At 46.1% G+C, this 17,521-nt stretch overlaps 1 protein-coding gene across 1 annotated transcript in view; it reads right to left on the bottom strand.

Moving 5' to 3' along the window:
• SPEG (SPEG complex locus) overlaps positions 1–17,521 on the bottom strand; it is a 119,299-nt gene that overhangs the window by 7,238 nt on the left and 94,540 nt on the right. The window contains exons 29-34 of the mRNA XM_018554913.1: positions 15,646–15,762; positions 11,127–11,294; positions 9,308–9,430; positions 4,976–5,137; positions 3,021–4,251; positions 934–1,173 (exon numbers count right to left, since the gene is read on the bottom strand). Coding sequence (XP_018410415.1) covers positions 934–1,173; positions 3,021–4,251; positions 4,976–5,137; positions 9,308–9,430; positions 11,127–11,294; positions 15,646–15,762 — 2,041 coding nt within the window. The remainder of the gene's footprint in view (positions 1–933; positions 1,174–3,020; positions 4,252–4,975; positions 5,138–9,307; positions 9,431–11,126; positions 11,295–15,645; positions 15,763–17,521) is intronic.

A 17,521-nucleotide genomic window follows, 5' to 3' on the forward strand; every position in this document is an offset into this window, starting at 1 on the left:
GGGGGGGGATTAGAACCCCTGTTGGGTTTATACTGCTGTCTTGGGCTCCAATAGAAAGAGGTAGCAATGGTTTCACCAGACAGGAAGTGAGATTAACTCTCCAACAATAACACAGGCATCAGTAAAAAGCTGACTAGGTCTATAGCCTTTCCCTACTCTAATATACCAGGGGTTTTTATTTCCCCACTGGCACAGAGTTTGCTAAAATAAGGGAAATACTGGACATTTATATATATTTTGGTTGCCACCTGTCCGGGATTCATCTGGACAGTCCGGGTTTTGAATGCTGTGCCCGGGTTTCATGGCATCTAAAACCCGGACACAAGTTGTAAGGCAGACGGGCAACCAAAATTTAGATAGGGGCTACTGGCCCCCTCACTGAAAATAGTCTCAACTGTGATATTTACATATGAATGGGCGGTGCTATTTACATGTGAATAAGCCACGACTCATTCTCCCAACAAAATTTCCATACGTCGCTAGAGTATTCGGGTTTCGATGAAAGAAAAGGTGGCAACCCTAATATATAGATACAGTATATATATACACAAGCCACAATAAGATCTGAACTCTCTAGGTACCTAAATCGCTTTGCACCTGCAAGATACATTCCCCGCATCCCTGAACTAAGATAGATAGAGCCCACACATCTACATGTACACTGGCCTGCCTATTTATTGTTTTGCAACAATTTTCATTCATAAATAAATATTGAGCAGAACTCGTGTTGACAGCTTAGGCCTGCCCTGAGAGCATCTCTCTGGTATAATCAGGGGAGCTCTGTGGTAACTTTGACAGCTGATCCCCTGTGTGCTCGTCCTGATACAGAGTGACCACCTGTCACATTGGCTTCTCCTCCAGCTCAGCCCCTGCCTCAGTCTGGCCTTGTGCCTTGGTCATTTAGCTTTTTTTAAGCTATTTTAAACTCCTCACCTTTCCACAAGACAGTACAGGATTTCCCTGCCTGAGCACTGCTCGGAGATGAGGACCAGGTACCGGGGGGTGATGTAGGCTTCATGCAGGCTCAGGATCCTCTGATGGTGAAGGCATTTCAGGACCTCATACTCTTGCAGCACACTTTGCTTATTCTCTTGTTCATAGGGGACGATCTTGGCCATGAAGTGCTTTCCCGTCACATTTTCTTTACACTCCCGAATCACCCCAAAGCGACCTCTGAAGGAAGAGTGACCACGGTATTAGTAAAGTACATTCTATGTCTGGGCTGCATTCATACCAATATAGTACAGTGCTAGGAGTAAAGCAACATCAACATAACACAACAGCACCATATTTGTATCAATAGGATTATAGATATGTAACTCAGAGAGGGGCACAAATGGAGCCAATCAGGTGTGCACCTTGCACATAAGGGATGAGCTCAGGTTGGGACTGAACCCGATCCGAACCTGATCTCCTCTGGACCTGGAAGGAGCTTCCCCTGAATACAGAAGGAAGCTCCTCCCTGTAAGAGGTATTACACTCCCATGCCGTACAATCAGCTGTGACCAGGGAATTCCCCATACAAAGAGAAGAAAAGCTGGTCCCTGGTGCTGGGATAGTTTATTGAAGCTAGACATGTGCGATTCGCAACGAAACAAATCAAAATTCGCAACGAAACAAATCAAAATTCGCAACGAAACAAATCAAAATTCGGACGACATTTTGGAAATTCGTAGATTCGGAGCATCCGAATTTCCGAAATATAACATATCCGAAAGCATCCGAATCCGAAATTTTCGGATTTGGAACTAATTTTGTCCAAATCCTGTGCGTGCACTGTTAACATTTAAATGGATAAAAACAAATTAAGAAAAGGATTTTAATGTCCCTTTAATAGTACAGACGAGAGCACAGCAACCAGAAATGACAAATCTGCCAATTTTGCTACCCAACCTCAAGTGGAATTTTTGGGAATTCGTCCGAAATACGAATCCCGAATCAGATCTGAATCCGATTCCCGAAACACATATAGGATCCGAATTACAAAAAAGAAATCCGAAACTAAACAAATTTTTAGCCGCTGCACATGTCTAATTGAAGCATGTACCACATCACTGCTGTCCTGCCCAAGGTCCACCTCCTCTGATGTGCTTCACTCAATCACGTGCTTAGTCATAGACTAGACTAGACTTGGGTGAAACCTGTCTGAAGACCTTGGGCAGGACACCAATAATGTGGTTTAAGCTTCAATAAACTATCGCAGCGGAAGCCGGTGTGCGGCCAGCTTTTCTGTTTGTATAGGCTGTGAGGATGCGCTCCCAGTGGGAAGCACCTGGCTCATTCCTTTCCTGAGCCGAGGAGGAGCGGTGCTTCTTTACTGTGTTTCCCTTGCAGGGAATTCCCCTCCCACAGCTTGACGTAAGCAAAGAGGAGGGATGCAGTGACATCATTGACCTTATGTGGCTACATGCCTATTTTTGGTAAATGACCATGCCTATGTGGCCTTATAAGGTAAATGGCATCAGTACATGTATCCCTCCCCTTTGTTTACATGCAGTTGCAGGGCAGGGAATGCCTGCCCTAGAGTTGATTGGGTGGCTGATGCACTTCCTTGATTGGAGGAGGTCGTGCTCGGACCAGGTTGGGTCAGAACCTGAGCTCATCCCTACTGCACATGTGCTGATAAGACACATTCTGACAGAAAACAGCTGAATGAGTCACTGTTTAATCACAGGCTGGGGGCAGGGAGGTGACCAAACTGCACTGCTGAATTGTTATAGAGAAAAGTGAGGTCACCAGCCTGGTTCTCCTGTTTCTTTTACCTCTTAAAACCTCAGCTAGTACAGTTCCTGAGCTTGATTCCAACTTCCCAGGTCTGCATAGCTGCAGTAGCCATTACGAAGGGCTTAACTCTGCAGGGCCTTGAAGTTGTTTACTATTACTGAGAATGCAACATGAGAGGTGACAATATGCCAAGGCAGAGTAGAACACCTTAAAATTCAAGGTAGGCAAGAAGAGAGCTACAAATATGGCTAAAAAAGACAACAACATGGCTGACGTTGAAAAAAGTTTACACTCACCTGGCTTTCTCTTCTAGAAATGTGTAAGGTTTCTGGGGTACCCCTTGGCGAAGAGTGGTGCTTTCCCTTCCTGATGGTGTTGCTCTTCCCCCTGGAGTATATCTGCCTTCTTTACCAGGAGTAACACTCTTGACTAGTATGCGCGTAGGGACGATTTGACCAACAGGTGCAAAAGGGGCAGTCTGGGCAACCGGTGCGGGAGAGACAGTCTGAGGGACCGGTGTGGGAGCAACAACTTGAAGGACCGGTATGGGAGATACAATCCGAGGGACTGGTGCGGGGGCAACAATCTGAGGGACTGGTGTGGTAGGTTGTGGTTGTAAAGACCCTTTTGTTGGAGTGGTTGGTGGCATTGATATGAAAGAGGTCACCATGTAGGTAGGGGATGTAGGAGATGGTGGCTTGTATAGTGGGCTCGTTGGAGGAGAGGGGAAAAAAGGTTTGGTAGGGGAAGTTGGGCTTAAAGGTGAATTTGAGGCTTTGAAAGCGGGAATGTGCAACATAATCGGAACTGAGGGAGTAGCAACCATTGGTTTGGGAGCCACCGGTGGTGGCACCCGTGGCTCTGGGGATGTGAAAATTGGTTTGGTTGGTTCTACAGGTACAGGAGACTTAGTAGTGAGAAGGATGGGCACAGCTTTCACTGGGGGCACAAACGGTTCAAATGGGGCTTTCTGTGACTCAGTAGGAGACTTAGCTTGTTTCCCGAGAGTCACTGGCACGATTTTAGCAGCTGGTTCAGCAGCAGGCTTCACTTGCTGTGTTGGGACCGAAGGTGGAATTCTCAAATGGGACACAGAAGGTCCAGGAGTCACCGACACAGTTACTGTGGTGAGATGGGATGTTACAGGCCCGTCTGGTGGAGGCTCAGCAGACTGCAACTTGTTAGGCATGGAAACTTGATTTGGGGGCTCTACTTTAGTGGCAGTTTGGGGTAATGATCTGTGCACCATGGGAGGAGTGGAAACAAGTCCTCTGTGCTTTCTTGGAGCAGTTGGTGGAGGAGGTCCTTTAGAAATTGGCTGCACAGGAGTTACAGGAGCTGGAGTGTTTGTCGATGGCGAAGGTATGGATGAAGCAAGAGGAGACCCAAAGGATGGAGGCAATTTGGAAGTAGAGACTGCTGGAGGAGACACTGTCGGTGCAGCGGGGACACGGGGAGCGACCGGTCCAAAAGAAGATAAAGTGGGCCGAGTCTTCTGAGCAGTGGGAGCTACAGCAGGTGAAGGTTTGAGATCTACAAATCAGGCAAAAAGAAAAGAAAAATAACTGCATTGCCTGTAGAATCAGCTGCACATTTTTACATCGCATGATAATAGCGTAACTCTTTATCAAACCCAAAAATTAAATAAAAATTACACTTAAGTGAATTCTAGTTCACAATTAGTATGCATGTTCGCGGGGGCGGGTCACTTTACATTTTTTGGGGGGTATTTTGACATTTATTTTTGTAAAGTTTTTTTTCAACTTAACTTCACAAGCCCCTTATGTGATAGCATATTAGTGGTGACAGGTACTCTTTAAGGTGACATTAGGAGTCTATTAGACCCCTAGCGTCACCTTTCCACTTCACAGACCATTCTTGACCATTCTTCTTCCAAGCTGAGGACCTGAAAGTGATGCAAGCATTGCTTCTGCCTCTATTCAGCGGGTAGGAGATCAGCGAACAGATGTTCGCCGGTCTCTCTCCCCACTTTCCGCTGACACCGGTGATGCTGGGACTGCAGGAGTTCGAAATGATCATTGATTTGACCCCATCAACTTTTTAAAAAATCCAATGAACATTCCAAAAATAAATTCTCTTTTAACTAAATTCTACTGATGTATTCCAGCTTAACAGTGTTTACTGCAAATGTGTGGTGCCCATAGACCGTGTGGTCATTCCCTAATCCAATTACAATCAGACAGACTGTGTATATGTATTGTGTCTATGGGCACTATAACATTCTGCTTACCATCTCCATCTATGACAACCATCTTGGAAAAATTGCTGTAGGGTCCCTGGCCAGCTTTGTTGACACAGGCCACACGGAACCTGACGGCGCCGGACGGCAGCTCGGTGACATTGTAATAGCAGTCGCTGATGCCGGAGCTGATCGCCTTCCACTCCCCTTTTCCTACAGAGATAACACACAACAAGACGTGGGATTAGGAATAAGAGATGCGTGACGACTGTGGGAGAAATCACAGAGCAGCATTGGCTTGGAACCTCTAATGTTCATAGAATGTAAGGCCTGAATCGTTACCAAACTCATACCGTCCAACTGTCCCTCATTGGGAACCAAGTCCCTCTGTCCCTCTTTCCTCCTAAGTTTTGGTCTGATGTTCACAAATCTATGAAAAGGTTCTATCGAAATACCAAAAGCGTTATTCTGCACTAAAACCTTCCTCTTATCTCTTAATTATCGTATTTATTATTTTTAAAAGCCGATATATAAAGGAGAGGTAATGGAAAAAAACAGTTCTGGGTTTAACCAATCATTTTTGGCATATAAATTCCTAATGCTCCTAATAACTGGGTGAGTAGCAGGAGGTGTGCCCATTGCCTAAATACATTGTGCTGGAAGGTGTCCCTCTTCAGAGGTGTCCCCAGGCTGGGTGTCACCCGGTGCGGCCGCCGGGTGTCGCCCGCTGGGACGTCATCGTGCATGCGAGTAACTGCTAGCAGCCATCTCGGTGATGGATACCGGCACAGAGAGGAGGGGACGTTCATCCGGCGGGATAAGGTATGCCACAGGGTTAGGGTTGCCACTTTTCTTCAAGCGAAACCCGAACACTGTAGTAGCCCCTATCCTAATTTTGGTTGCCCCCTGTCTGCCTGACATCTTGTGTCCGGGTTTCAAAACCCGGACTGTCCGGGTGAATCCTGGACAGGTGACAACCCTACACAGGGTCCTCCTCTGTCGTGCAGCTGTCAGGCTCTCTGTCCATGACGAAGTGCCCGATTTTTCAGAGGGGGTGACACCAAAATGACTCTCAGTCATTTTGTTGTCACCCCCTCTGATGGTGTCAACCCATGCGGGCCAAACCCCCTGTACCCCCCTCGTACAGGGGGTACAGTGACGCCACTGTCCCTCTTTCTCACATCAGAAAGTTAGGAGGTATGCGATTATAGGCCTATAATTCTAATTTGAGTAAGAAACAATAGATGGTCTCAGAGTCAGAGTTACCATGAAGCAAAGTAGGCCTGTGTTTATGGGCGGTAGAAGCAAAGAAATGGAAGCTGAGCACTTTTAGGGGGAAACAATCAACCAAAAAGGATTGAAGACCTTCTGTGACAGCACTGAAAGTGTCCGGCTTCCTCTCCTTCTATGCAGACATAGATTTACCAAAGGCAAACAGACTATTCAATTTGAAGCAGTGTGCCAGGGCAACCTGGGGTGCCTTCTGGCTTTCTCAGGGGTGCCTCAAAATTGTTTACACAACGTCATGCCCCTGATGTGCAGAAGCCTCTTGATGTGAAAGAGGGGGACCCTGATGTGAAGAACAGCTTCTAGTGTGAGAGAAGGTGGCTCCTTATGTGAAGGAGGCTCCGTATGTAAAGAGGGGCCCTGATGGGAAGGGAGCACCCAATGTGAGGAGGGACCCCACTTTTTTGTGTTTTTGTGTGGAGTGCCCCCTTAAAATTCATACCGGACCCCTATCTCAGATAAGGATCTGGTATGGATTTTGGAGGGACCACACATCGTTTCTTGCATGGTTTTTATATTTGAAACTGGGGTGTCTTGAGATTTTGCATACTTTCAATGGGTGACATGGCTGAAAAAAGGTTGAGAGACACTGGCTTAGTGAATGAGGCGAAGACTTTAATCATCCAATCATGTGCAAGCAAAAATAGTTTTTTAAAATGATTCTTTGCACAGTGATTATGTAGCACATGCAATCAAGGGTTTCTAAACCCTCCGTTTTTTTTTGCAGATATTTGCAAAAAGTAAAAAAAAAAAAAAAAAACGCTTTAACAGCAGTTTAAACTTACCGCTGTCTTCGCCGCGCGCTCCCGTCCGAGAATCCGAAACTGCTCGGGCGGCCGCAAAGCATCTTGGGGCGGGCGCATGCGCAGTTCGGATTTTCGGCCGGGAGACGAGCAGAGACGCAAGGTAAGTCTATGGACGCGTGCACCCGCATGCAGACACCGTGGGACAGGAAGTGCCAGCAAGGACAGAGGAGTCAGCGCTGGATCAGAGAGCCGCCGCACCGCTGGAGGGACAGATGAAAACATCAGGAAAGAAGAGGAAGATCGGATTAAGAGACATGCTGACATTAACATTGGGGGGAGGGAAACATTTTTTTTTACCTTTAATGTCACTTTAAGCTAATAAAGGGGCAATTCACGCTGGCTGCTGCACTACAACACAGGGCCACTGGTGTGCAGCGCCAGGCACAGTGCTGATCCCGGCGCATCACACTGTTTACCTTTTTTTTTCTTGTTAGAACTTTATTAAGTCACATTTCATTAAGTTCTATAGGCACAGCGCAATGCGAGGCAGTTGTACAGCGTTGCACCCCCCTGCACCGACAAAATGCTGCATGCAGTACTTTTAGCAGCGCACACTACCACAATGCACTGGTGTGAACCAAATTTGAAGCAAAGCAAATTGCCTTGTCTAGTGTTGGGGCTCCTCTGGAAAAAGCAGCTAGTGCAGCCCAATGCTTCTAGTGTGAATCAGCCGTATACACTGAGTGGCCAGATTATTATGACCACCTGACGTTTGTAGGCAAATTAGCTATAATTAGCTATATTTTGGCGCTGAAGTTGCTAGAGGGCCAGACCATTATAAATAGGGAAGCGGGTTGGTTACCACGACAGTAGAAGTGATTTGTTTCTGAAGATACGGGCAAACAACGCGATTTAACAGCCTTTGAACGCGGGATGATTGTTGGCGCTCGGAGCCATGGAGCGAGTATCAGCAAAACAGCAGAATTCGTTAAATGTTCAAGAGCAGCTGTTGTTAAAGCGTTTAAAGACCGGACTGTCAGCTGAAAATCTGGGTCTGAAGGTGCGAATTGTGTCCGTCAGCGACTAGTCAATGTTAGGGCAGAACGGAGAGTGGCAAGACTGGTACAAGACAACAGAAGGGCAACAGTGCGGTGTCAGATTCCTCGCATCACCTTTCACCATCTCGTGGAGTCACGAGGCGGCCCAACTAAGTCATCTCGTGGAGTCACCAGGCGGCCCAACGAAGTACTGATGGGGTGGTCATAATAATCTGGCCACTCAGTGTAAATTCTCTAGCAAGTGAACAGCCATCTTCTTTTCGTAAATCAGCCTCATAGACGCAGAGCACACAGGCAATTTTTAGTAGCAACTGCGCCACCAGAATAGCTATCGATAAATCACTAAATGTACCAAATAGAACGCTATGATGTGAGTTGCATTTGTAGCAATGAATTGCACATGAATTGCAATGTGTGATCAATAGCAATTAATCGCTGCTAATTAAGCGCTGCCTAATTGACACCACGGAGCACAATTTTTTCCGATGATGTATCAATTGTTTGCTAACCCCAGCACAAAGTAATGTGATTGCTCTCGTCTGTGTGCTTGTAGCCATAGAGCCATGTCAGCGGCCATTTTGTGGCAGCAATTCCTTACCCTTACAAATCACCAACGTCACAGATCAGTAGCCATTGATAGCTAGTGACGTAATCGCTATAGTCGCTGGCAATTTGTCACCAAGAATTGATTTTTCGCAGTTACAAGTTCGCGTTCGCTGCTACAAAATGCTTTGCACTAAAGCCATATAGGTGAATGCGGAGCAATTGTCGACGACATGAAAGTCAGTGACTGTAATTGCTGCAAAATTAGCAATTCCATAGAAAATAATTACAATTTCTTTAGCAAAAAAATGACTTATTAAAAAAAAAAAAAGGATTGTTGTGAATAAAGTTTCCATTTGACACGGCCCATAGACCTGAATTATTATTATTATTATTATACAGGATTTATATAGCGCCAACAGTTTGAGTTTGCACAGCGCTTTACAATATAATCCTACACCAAGCCAAAAATCCATGTTTATACAGTTGAGAGTTTTTCTTGAGGACCTTCGGGTCCTGACACCTCTCCATTCAGGTCTATTGGCATGCAAAAAAACCCTATAACAGCCGATCATGGTGATGACACCAGACGCTTCCATTACACAAACAGAAACTGTGTCTATGATGCTACACTTCAACCTTGTTCAGTTTACACCCCCTCAGGCTTTGCTACACTGCTGTCCCCACGGTGTGTCTTGGCAACTGTGACTCCAAGGAGACGTGTCATGCTAGACCGGGTTTGAGCTCACCGTTCATCTGACTCTCCAGGAGGTAGGTGCAGGGGGAGCTGAGCTCCTTAGACTTCCATAGAACCAGCACCGTGTTCCTATACTTCTGGGGGATCTCCGGGGTCCCGGGGGCTTGTGGGATTCCTGAGAAGGGGGAAACGCAATAAAAAAAAGGGAGGAAAAGGTTAAAACTGTTGGTTATGTTTAGCCAACAGATGGGATCCTCTTAATTTTAAACATCACAGGTCCCATATAAGTGCCACCAGAGTGTTGGAAAACCAGCTATGGTGGCTTCTCCTTTTAGAGCTCATCATTCACATTACAATCTCATTTTACAATCTCCTTTAGCTCTACCAGTACTCTGTATTTCAGGGGTTTGCCTAATCGGATACAAATTTAGCTTTGGATAAAGTCGGGTATACACGGTTCTATTTTTTTGTTCAACCTGCAAACTGAATTTAAAAAAATAGAACAGATTCCTCCATCAACGCTTACGGAATCCCCCGCTGTTTGCACTGTTCTCTGATTGGCTGCAAGCTCCGTCTGGCCGAGAATTTTCTAACAGGCTCCTTCGATCAGCTGATTGAGGGATGCCAGGCAGGGAGATGCCGACAGCGTCACCCATGGTACAAATTCCTGATGAGCCGGACGAAATTAGAAATGTCAGCATTTTTTTGCCATCCGTGTCCCATTGGAGAGATTTCCCTTTACTTCTTGTCTGTGACACACAACGGCAAGTGAGTGGGAAATCCCTACAAAGACAGGGAATCCCTAGTGGTCAGCAGGGTCACCAGAACTAGTGTCCCCATTGGAAGATTTCCCATATATTCCATGTCAGCTTTTTTTAGCCATCCATGTCCCATTGGAGAGATTTCCCTTCACTTAATGTCTGTGACCGACAACAGGAAGTGAGTGGGAAATCCCTACAAAGAGAGGGAATCCCTAGTGGTCAGCAGGGTCACCAAACTAGTGTCCCCATTGGAAGATTTCCCATCTCTTCCTGTTCTGGTGACAAGCTAAAATTTGGGATTTTCTTTACCTTCGGTGATAACAGTCACCAGAGCAAATGGAGAGGGTGAATCTCCCTAACGGGGACACAGAGGGCAATGGAAACCTGACAAGTGCTCTCAGGGCTGTCCCTAAGGTATTCGCCGCCTAAGCTAATGTCGTTCCGGGGAGTGCTTGCAGGGAATGGTCACTGGGGAAGCACCACGGTTGTTGTGCTGTTTTGTTGTTCAGGATGGGGGATTGGCAGATGCCGAACAGAACCGATGACAGCATCCCAATCAGGAATGTATAATGGAATGGAAGGTATATTGGCCCTGTGTATGTGTGTGCAATAGGGACCTTGGATTGTGAGTATCACATATAGTCTGAAATTGTCTGAAAAGTGCAGTGTATGGCCAGCATTAAGCCTCATTCACACACAACGCAAGAGCAAAATTGTATATTGCGTATATACGCGTGTATGTACGTGCGTATATGCGCGTATTTATATGCATATACGTGCGTATATGCGTGCACTGCATGCAATCCCAGAATGCATCACTCGTAATGGAATTGTTAATGTGCTGTACGCATGTACCCGCATATATATACGCGTATATGCGCGTAAATACGCTGCCTGGGTTTGCATCTCGGTTCCATTCTGTTTTTACGCATGTTTACGCTACGCAAATATACGGCTCCATACGCAGCTATGTGTATGGAGCCAATTATTTGCATATGTTGCATATGGGACAATACGCGCGTATATGTGCGGCAGTGTGAATGAGGCCTTAGTGATCCTGTCCAGGGAGGACAGCATGTGCTATATACCGCGATTCCATAGAATACATACGTGCAACACACAAGGAGCAGGAACTGGTGGCATTGCCCAGCACATTCGCTGCCACACATTCGTACAGCCCGGCCTCTCGCTGTCCGGTGTTGGAGATGGTGAGAACTTGGCGGCCATCAGGGCTCGACTTTATAGTCACGTTTTCTCCTGATTCTAAGACCATTTTATCTGAGGACAGGAAGACAATCTGTCACAGGCAGGTACACTACAGAATAATACAAGTTTGACAACATTGTTATATATTGGATAGTTTTCTGTAACAATATATATACATTGTATGGCCGAGAGTGATGAGTTGACCAGCGTAGTGAGTTGAGGTGTTCAGTATCATACGAGTGCCCTGCACACACATCCACAGATCAGAAGATTATATTCTAACTTATTATATAAGAGTGGAGCAAATCATTCTGATATATGGAACAAGGATGTCAAAGCTTTTGCTTTCTTCCCCAGAAGTGAGAGGAGGAATCTTTTGTCTTTCAATAACTGTGAACTTTACAAAGAAACAGATCAGTGGGGATGTTGTTAGTTATAACTCAACTGAAGGAGAAGATAACCGGGGAGGCTGCTAAATACTTAACACGGCCATGTAACCCGAATGATTAATGACTCCAATCTGAAACCGTGATACTGCTGAGCTTACTGAATAGGGGACAGACGGAGAGATAAAAGAGAGGAAAAAAGAGATAAAGAAACTGAAAAAGAGGAAGAAGGAGATTGAGAGAAAAGAGGGAGAAGGAGAAAGAGAGACAAAGAAAAAGAGGGAGAAGGAGAAGGAACAATATAAACTAAAAGAGGGTGAAGGAGAAAGAGAGTGAAAGAGAGAGAAACTGAAAAAGAGGAAGAAGGAGATTGAGAGAAAAAGAGGGAGAAGGAGATAGAGAAGAGGGAGAAGGAGATAGAGAGACAAAGAAAACGAGGGAGAAGGAGCTAGAGAAGAGGGAGAAGGAGATAGAGAGAAAAAGAGGGAGAAGGAAATAGAGAGAAAAAGAGAGAGAAGGAGATAGAGAGAAAAAGAGAGAGAAGGAGATAGAGAGAAAAAGAGAGAGAAGGAGATAGAGAGAAAAAGAGGGAGAAGGAGGTAGAGAGACAAAGAAAAAGAGGGAGAAGGAGCAAGAGAAGAGGGAGAAGAAGATAGAGTAAAGGATGGAGAAGGAGCTAGAGAAGAGGGAGAAGGAGATAGAGTAAAGGATGGAGAAGGAGCTAGAGAAAGATGGTGCCGTCTTTCTGGAGAGTAAAGCAGGTGTAAGGCATTGGGGGGGGGGGGGGGGGGGTACTGTGATCTCTGTGAGAGATGATAAATACGTGGAGGTGTTGAATGAACACATTGATTAATATTCACGCATTTAGCCATACTGTATATCTGATACTACTGAAGGTCCACTTGAAGCAGAACTCCAGACCTGCAGCTGAATACACAATACTAAGGCTGTCTGGATGATATCGCATGCAGCTGCATGTTCATCATTTTAAGGCTAAAGGTATTTTATTGATGCGTCGCTACCTTGAAATAATACCTCGACTCCCTTTATATGACTGCATGTAGCTATATTTGTAAATATACCGGGGCTGATTGTATTTTATGGCATGTAACGGTATTGTGATAATAGAAAGGCTGCCCGTATTTTATTGCTTGTGGCTTGCTTCATTCCACATGGCTGAGCAGCAAAGTGTATTGAGTCATTGTTGGGAGACATTAATAATGCAGAGCGGCTTCCGCCTGTAAAATGGGATACGGGCCCTAAATAATATATGTTACACATATTATCACAGAGAGCTGCCATCATTCAGGGCTGTACCTTGCCACTGCACGGCCTGGAGCTATAAATGACACCGGGCCTACCCCTGGTGTGTGCTAACAGGTATTTATATTAACATGGGGTGCAATACGGAAGCCACCAACACTGACATGCTGGGCTTTACCTAGGGTTGCCACCTGCCCAGGATTCACCCGGACAGTCCAGGTTTTGAATGCCCTGTCCAGGTTTCATTGCAGCAGAAACCCGGACACAAGATATCAGGCAGACAGGGGCAACCAAAATTAAGATGGGGCTACTGGCCCCCCCACTGAAAATAGTCTCAACTGTGCTATTTACATATGAATAAGCCACCACTCATTCTCCTTTACTGTCAGATCTCCCTCCTTCACCCCTGCGGCAAGTCAACATCATATCCGTCTTAGCTGGCAGGGGAGAGCATGTTCAATCTCCAAAAGGCCCATCAAGGGGGCAAGTTGACTCCTGCAAGCTATAAATATTGCTTGGATAGCCCGGGCATAGCTGGAGAATTGAGCTGCTTCATGACCACTATACAGCAAGTTCACCCCAGACTATTAACTCTATCACTGCCAGAGAAGCTATAGCTGCCGGGAGTCTGTTTACAGGGGCCCGCTGCCCACGCTGTAAGGCATATGTTGCTGGTAGACAAAATTCAGATGAATTTACCAAAATTCGGACACATCCGAATTTCCGAATCCCAGTGTATCCGAATTAGGGTTGCCACCTGTCCAGGATTGACCCAGACAGTCCGGGTTTTGAATGCTGTGCCTGGGTTTCATGGCAGCAGAAACCCGGACACAAGATGTCAGGCAGACAGGGGCAACCAAAATTAAGATAGGGGATACTGCCCACCCCCCCACTAAAAATAGTCTCAACTGTGATATGTACATATGAATGGGCGGTGCTTTGTACATATGAATAAGCCCTGACTCGTTCTCCCAAAAAAATTTTCGAATGTCGCTAGAGTGTTCGGATTTTGCTTAAAGAAAAGGTGGCAAACCTAATCCGAATGTGTCAGAATCTGAATTTCCATTTCCGAATTTCGGATACAGTCCGAATTTAGTTAAAAAAACAAACCAAATCGAACATGCAGTGGCATCACAAGGGGGGTGCGGCCCGCACCCGGGTGACACCATTGGATGGGGTGACCCCAAAATGACTGACATTCATTTTGGTGTCACCCCCTGTAAAAAGTCAGGCACTCGATCATGGACCGAGAGCCCGACAGTGTCAGGAGAGAGGAGGGGACCTGGTCGCATACCTCATCCTGCTAGGTGAACGTCCCCCTCTCTCTGCGGGCTTCCATCAGCGTCAATTAGATGGCCGCGCATACGCGATGACGACACGGCAGGGTGTGACCTGGTCTCCGCTCCGGGTGACACCCAGCATCGGGACGCCCCTGCGGACATGTGACTTTTCTGGCCATTCAGATGTGTTTTTCAGTTTATTGGATCCGAATGGGTCTGAAGACGAATTTTCGTCATGGCAACATGGGAGCCAAATACAGAATATACATATAATACTAAAGCTGAGGCTCCCAGAACCGAATGGCATTCAGGAGCTCACGAATGCAATTCGGAAATTCGGATCCTGAATGCCATTCGGGTCGAGGAGATTCAGCTTTAGTATTAATATCTGTATCTGGTTTTCTGTGGTATTCGCAACGAGTATTCGTAAACTCATCCGAAACTAACGGAATTCGTATTTCGTCCGAATCCGAAACACGAATTGAATTTCAGATCCGAATCACGAATTCCGAAATCACGAAATATCCGAACTGAACCGAACCGAATTTTTCCGCAGCTTACATGTCTAGTCACTGGCAGCGAAAGGGTTAAACAGCCATATAACACATGTACCTTGATAAATGCATAGCGCCATGTTTGATTTCTGTCCACACGCCAGTGGTCCAGCAATCAACTCGGTTAGCTGCCGACCATTTACCGGCAAGGCCATCCAATTCATGGTGTCGCGCAGCCCCCCTTGTACTCACAGGGCACAGTTAGGCTTTGCAATGACAAGATATAGGTAGCATAGGGGGACTGAGCGACAGCAAGGGGTCTATTTTCCTGTTTCCTTTTCATGTATTACCCCAATACGGGCACATAAAATGCTCATTTGATGTGCTCCTCAGCACTATCTATTGGCCATAATGGGGTATTACATAGAAAAGAAACATTCAAAAAATGCATTGCCTTGTAAATCAATAACTAGAGACTGTTCGTTTTGTCATATATCTGCACAGATCGAATGTTCACAGATATTGGAGGGCCCTGTGGACAGTTTAGAAACAGACCCCCATGAGTTGTATGTTACCACTGGTAAATGGCTGGCGGTTTCCATTGCTGATTGACAGCCAGAGCGCAGACAGAATTCAAACGCGGTGCTATGAATTTATCATGGTACATGTGTCATACGGCTGTTCAGTGTTCATAGGGTAAGTCTAAGGTGAACTTCCACTTTCATCAATTGAACCCTTTAATTTTTTTCCTGCGATATCACATTGCTGAGAAGCTCATTTGGCAAATTTGGCTTTACTCCGGAGTGCAGACTGTCCCTCGTCATCCTCACGCATCATGCAGGGCTGTGGGCCCTACATTAGACGTGATGAGGTCAGCTGACCTCTGTCTGGACATATTAGAAATGGCCGCTCACAGATCACACTATGACACCATGCGTACAGTCTATAATGTTCCACCCGGACACCGCAATAAACATCCCCAATATAAGTGTCATGTTACCTTTCTTCCACAGGATTCGGGGTGCAGGGCTGCCGGCAGGAAGACAGGAAAGGGTCACCGAATCCCCCTCTAGAATCACCGTGTCCTTCAACTTGATGTGGAAGACCGGAGGGAAATCTGCACACAACATCCAAACATTCAGAATTAACAACTGCTGAAAGAGAACCTGTCACCAAACCATGCATTTCAACAAAAACCTTCCCAGTTTTGATAAATAATTCCCCCCAATGAGTGTCTATCCCTTGCAGTGGGGGTGGGGTGGGGGGGCACTACAAGGGTTAATCTGTAACAAATAAATCAAGGCAACTGGACTTGCTGGATTTTTATTGAAGAGGTTTCGCTGGTCATCGGATTTGCTCTCTCGATTCTGAATTCTATATTGAGAAAGCTAGTCAAGTGACCAGCGAACGTCTTCAATAACAATCCAGCAAGTCCAGTTGCCTTGATTTATTACAGATATACCATGACCCGGATGAATGAGAACCTTCACAGACATGAGTGTGACAACAAGTATGCAACCTCAGCTTAAATAGTGAATCACACAGAATACACCACAGAACCTCCCCATGACGTCATACTGACATCAAATCCCACCAGAATTTGAAAGTAAAAATTAGCATATAAACAGACAAAATTTTATTTTTTATTTTTTCCACACAACCAACTTGCCTGAACAATGTTAGTAACACTGACTTCCTGTGCCCTGCAACTACCGTGTTTCCCCAAAAATAAGACACTAGGTCTTATTAGATTTATATTAGATTTTTTTTTTTTTTAATGTGCAACAAAATGTACAACAATCCATAGTTATGTTAGTAACTGGTTAGTAACCGGCGCTATAGAGGAAGTATTGGTTAATGCGACTCTGCTCCCTCCGCCGCCGCCACCGCCTTGCTTTCTACAGCACCGGCCTCCTTTGCCATCAGGAACAGTGGTACCAGCGGAGCAGCAGTGGGGACATCAGACAGTGGACAGCGCGGTAAAGTACGGTACCATTTACCGGTACACATTACAATACCGTACCATTACATTAAGCAGTGCCTTCAGGGGGACAGCAGTTGGTGAAGTATGGTACTGGAGAGCTCCCTGTCACTGCGCTGGCCAGGGGGAGTGTCCTGTCATCCCCTTAATACAGTATGTCCCTGCAGGCTGATACCATCACTCCTGCTCTTCAAGTTCCCCCTCACATGCCATCACCCAACTAGGTCTTATTTTCGGGGTAGGTCTTATATTACAGGAATCTTGAAAAATAGTGCTAGGTCTTACTTTCGGGGAAACAGGGTACTACTACGGTACTACTACTACTACTGAACAGTGGCAGCGGAAGAAAACACCTCAAATCCGAAAAAAGAAACAGAGAGGCTGTCAGTGTCTGTAAAGATGGATTGCTGCCACGTCACTGGTTTCCAGGACAACTGCGGCAGCACAGTGGAGGCAGGGAACCCCGCACAGTGAGAGACAGTACCAGGGATCTCAAGTCTTCCTGATGTTCAGGGAGTCTCCCTCTTTTGGACAGCAGCTCCCTGATGTCCGCGAGAGAGGCATTTTCTCCCTGAAAGGTTTGCTCTGAGTAAACCTTTCCGGTAAGATATCAGTGGGTAAAGTTTCAGAGTGAGGCTTGCCTCCTGGAGGAAGGTCATGTGATCTCTAGAGTAGACCCAGAACAAGGCTTGCCTCCTGGAGGAAGGTCATGTGATCTCTAGAGTAGCCTCAGAACGAGACTTGGCTCCAGGAGGAAGGTCATGTGATCTCTAGAGTAGCCTCAGAACGAGACTTGGCTCCTGGAGGAAGGTCATGTGATCTCTAGAGTAGCCTCAGAACGAGACTTGGCTCCTGGAGGAAGGTCATGTGATCTCTAGAGTAGCCTCAGAACGAG

This window comes from Nanorana parkeri, unplaced genomic scaffold (genome assembly GCF_000935625.1).
Source record: "Nanorana parkeri isolate BGI_ZX_2015 unplaced genomic scaffold, ASM93562v1 scaffold178, whole genome shotgun sequence".
NCBI lineage: Eukaryota > Metazoa > Chordata > Amphibia > Anura > Dicroglossidae > Nanorana > Nanorana parkeri.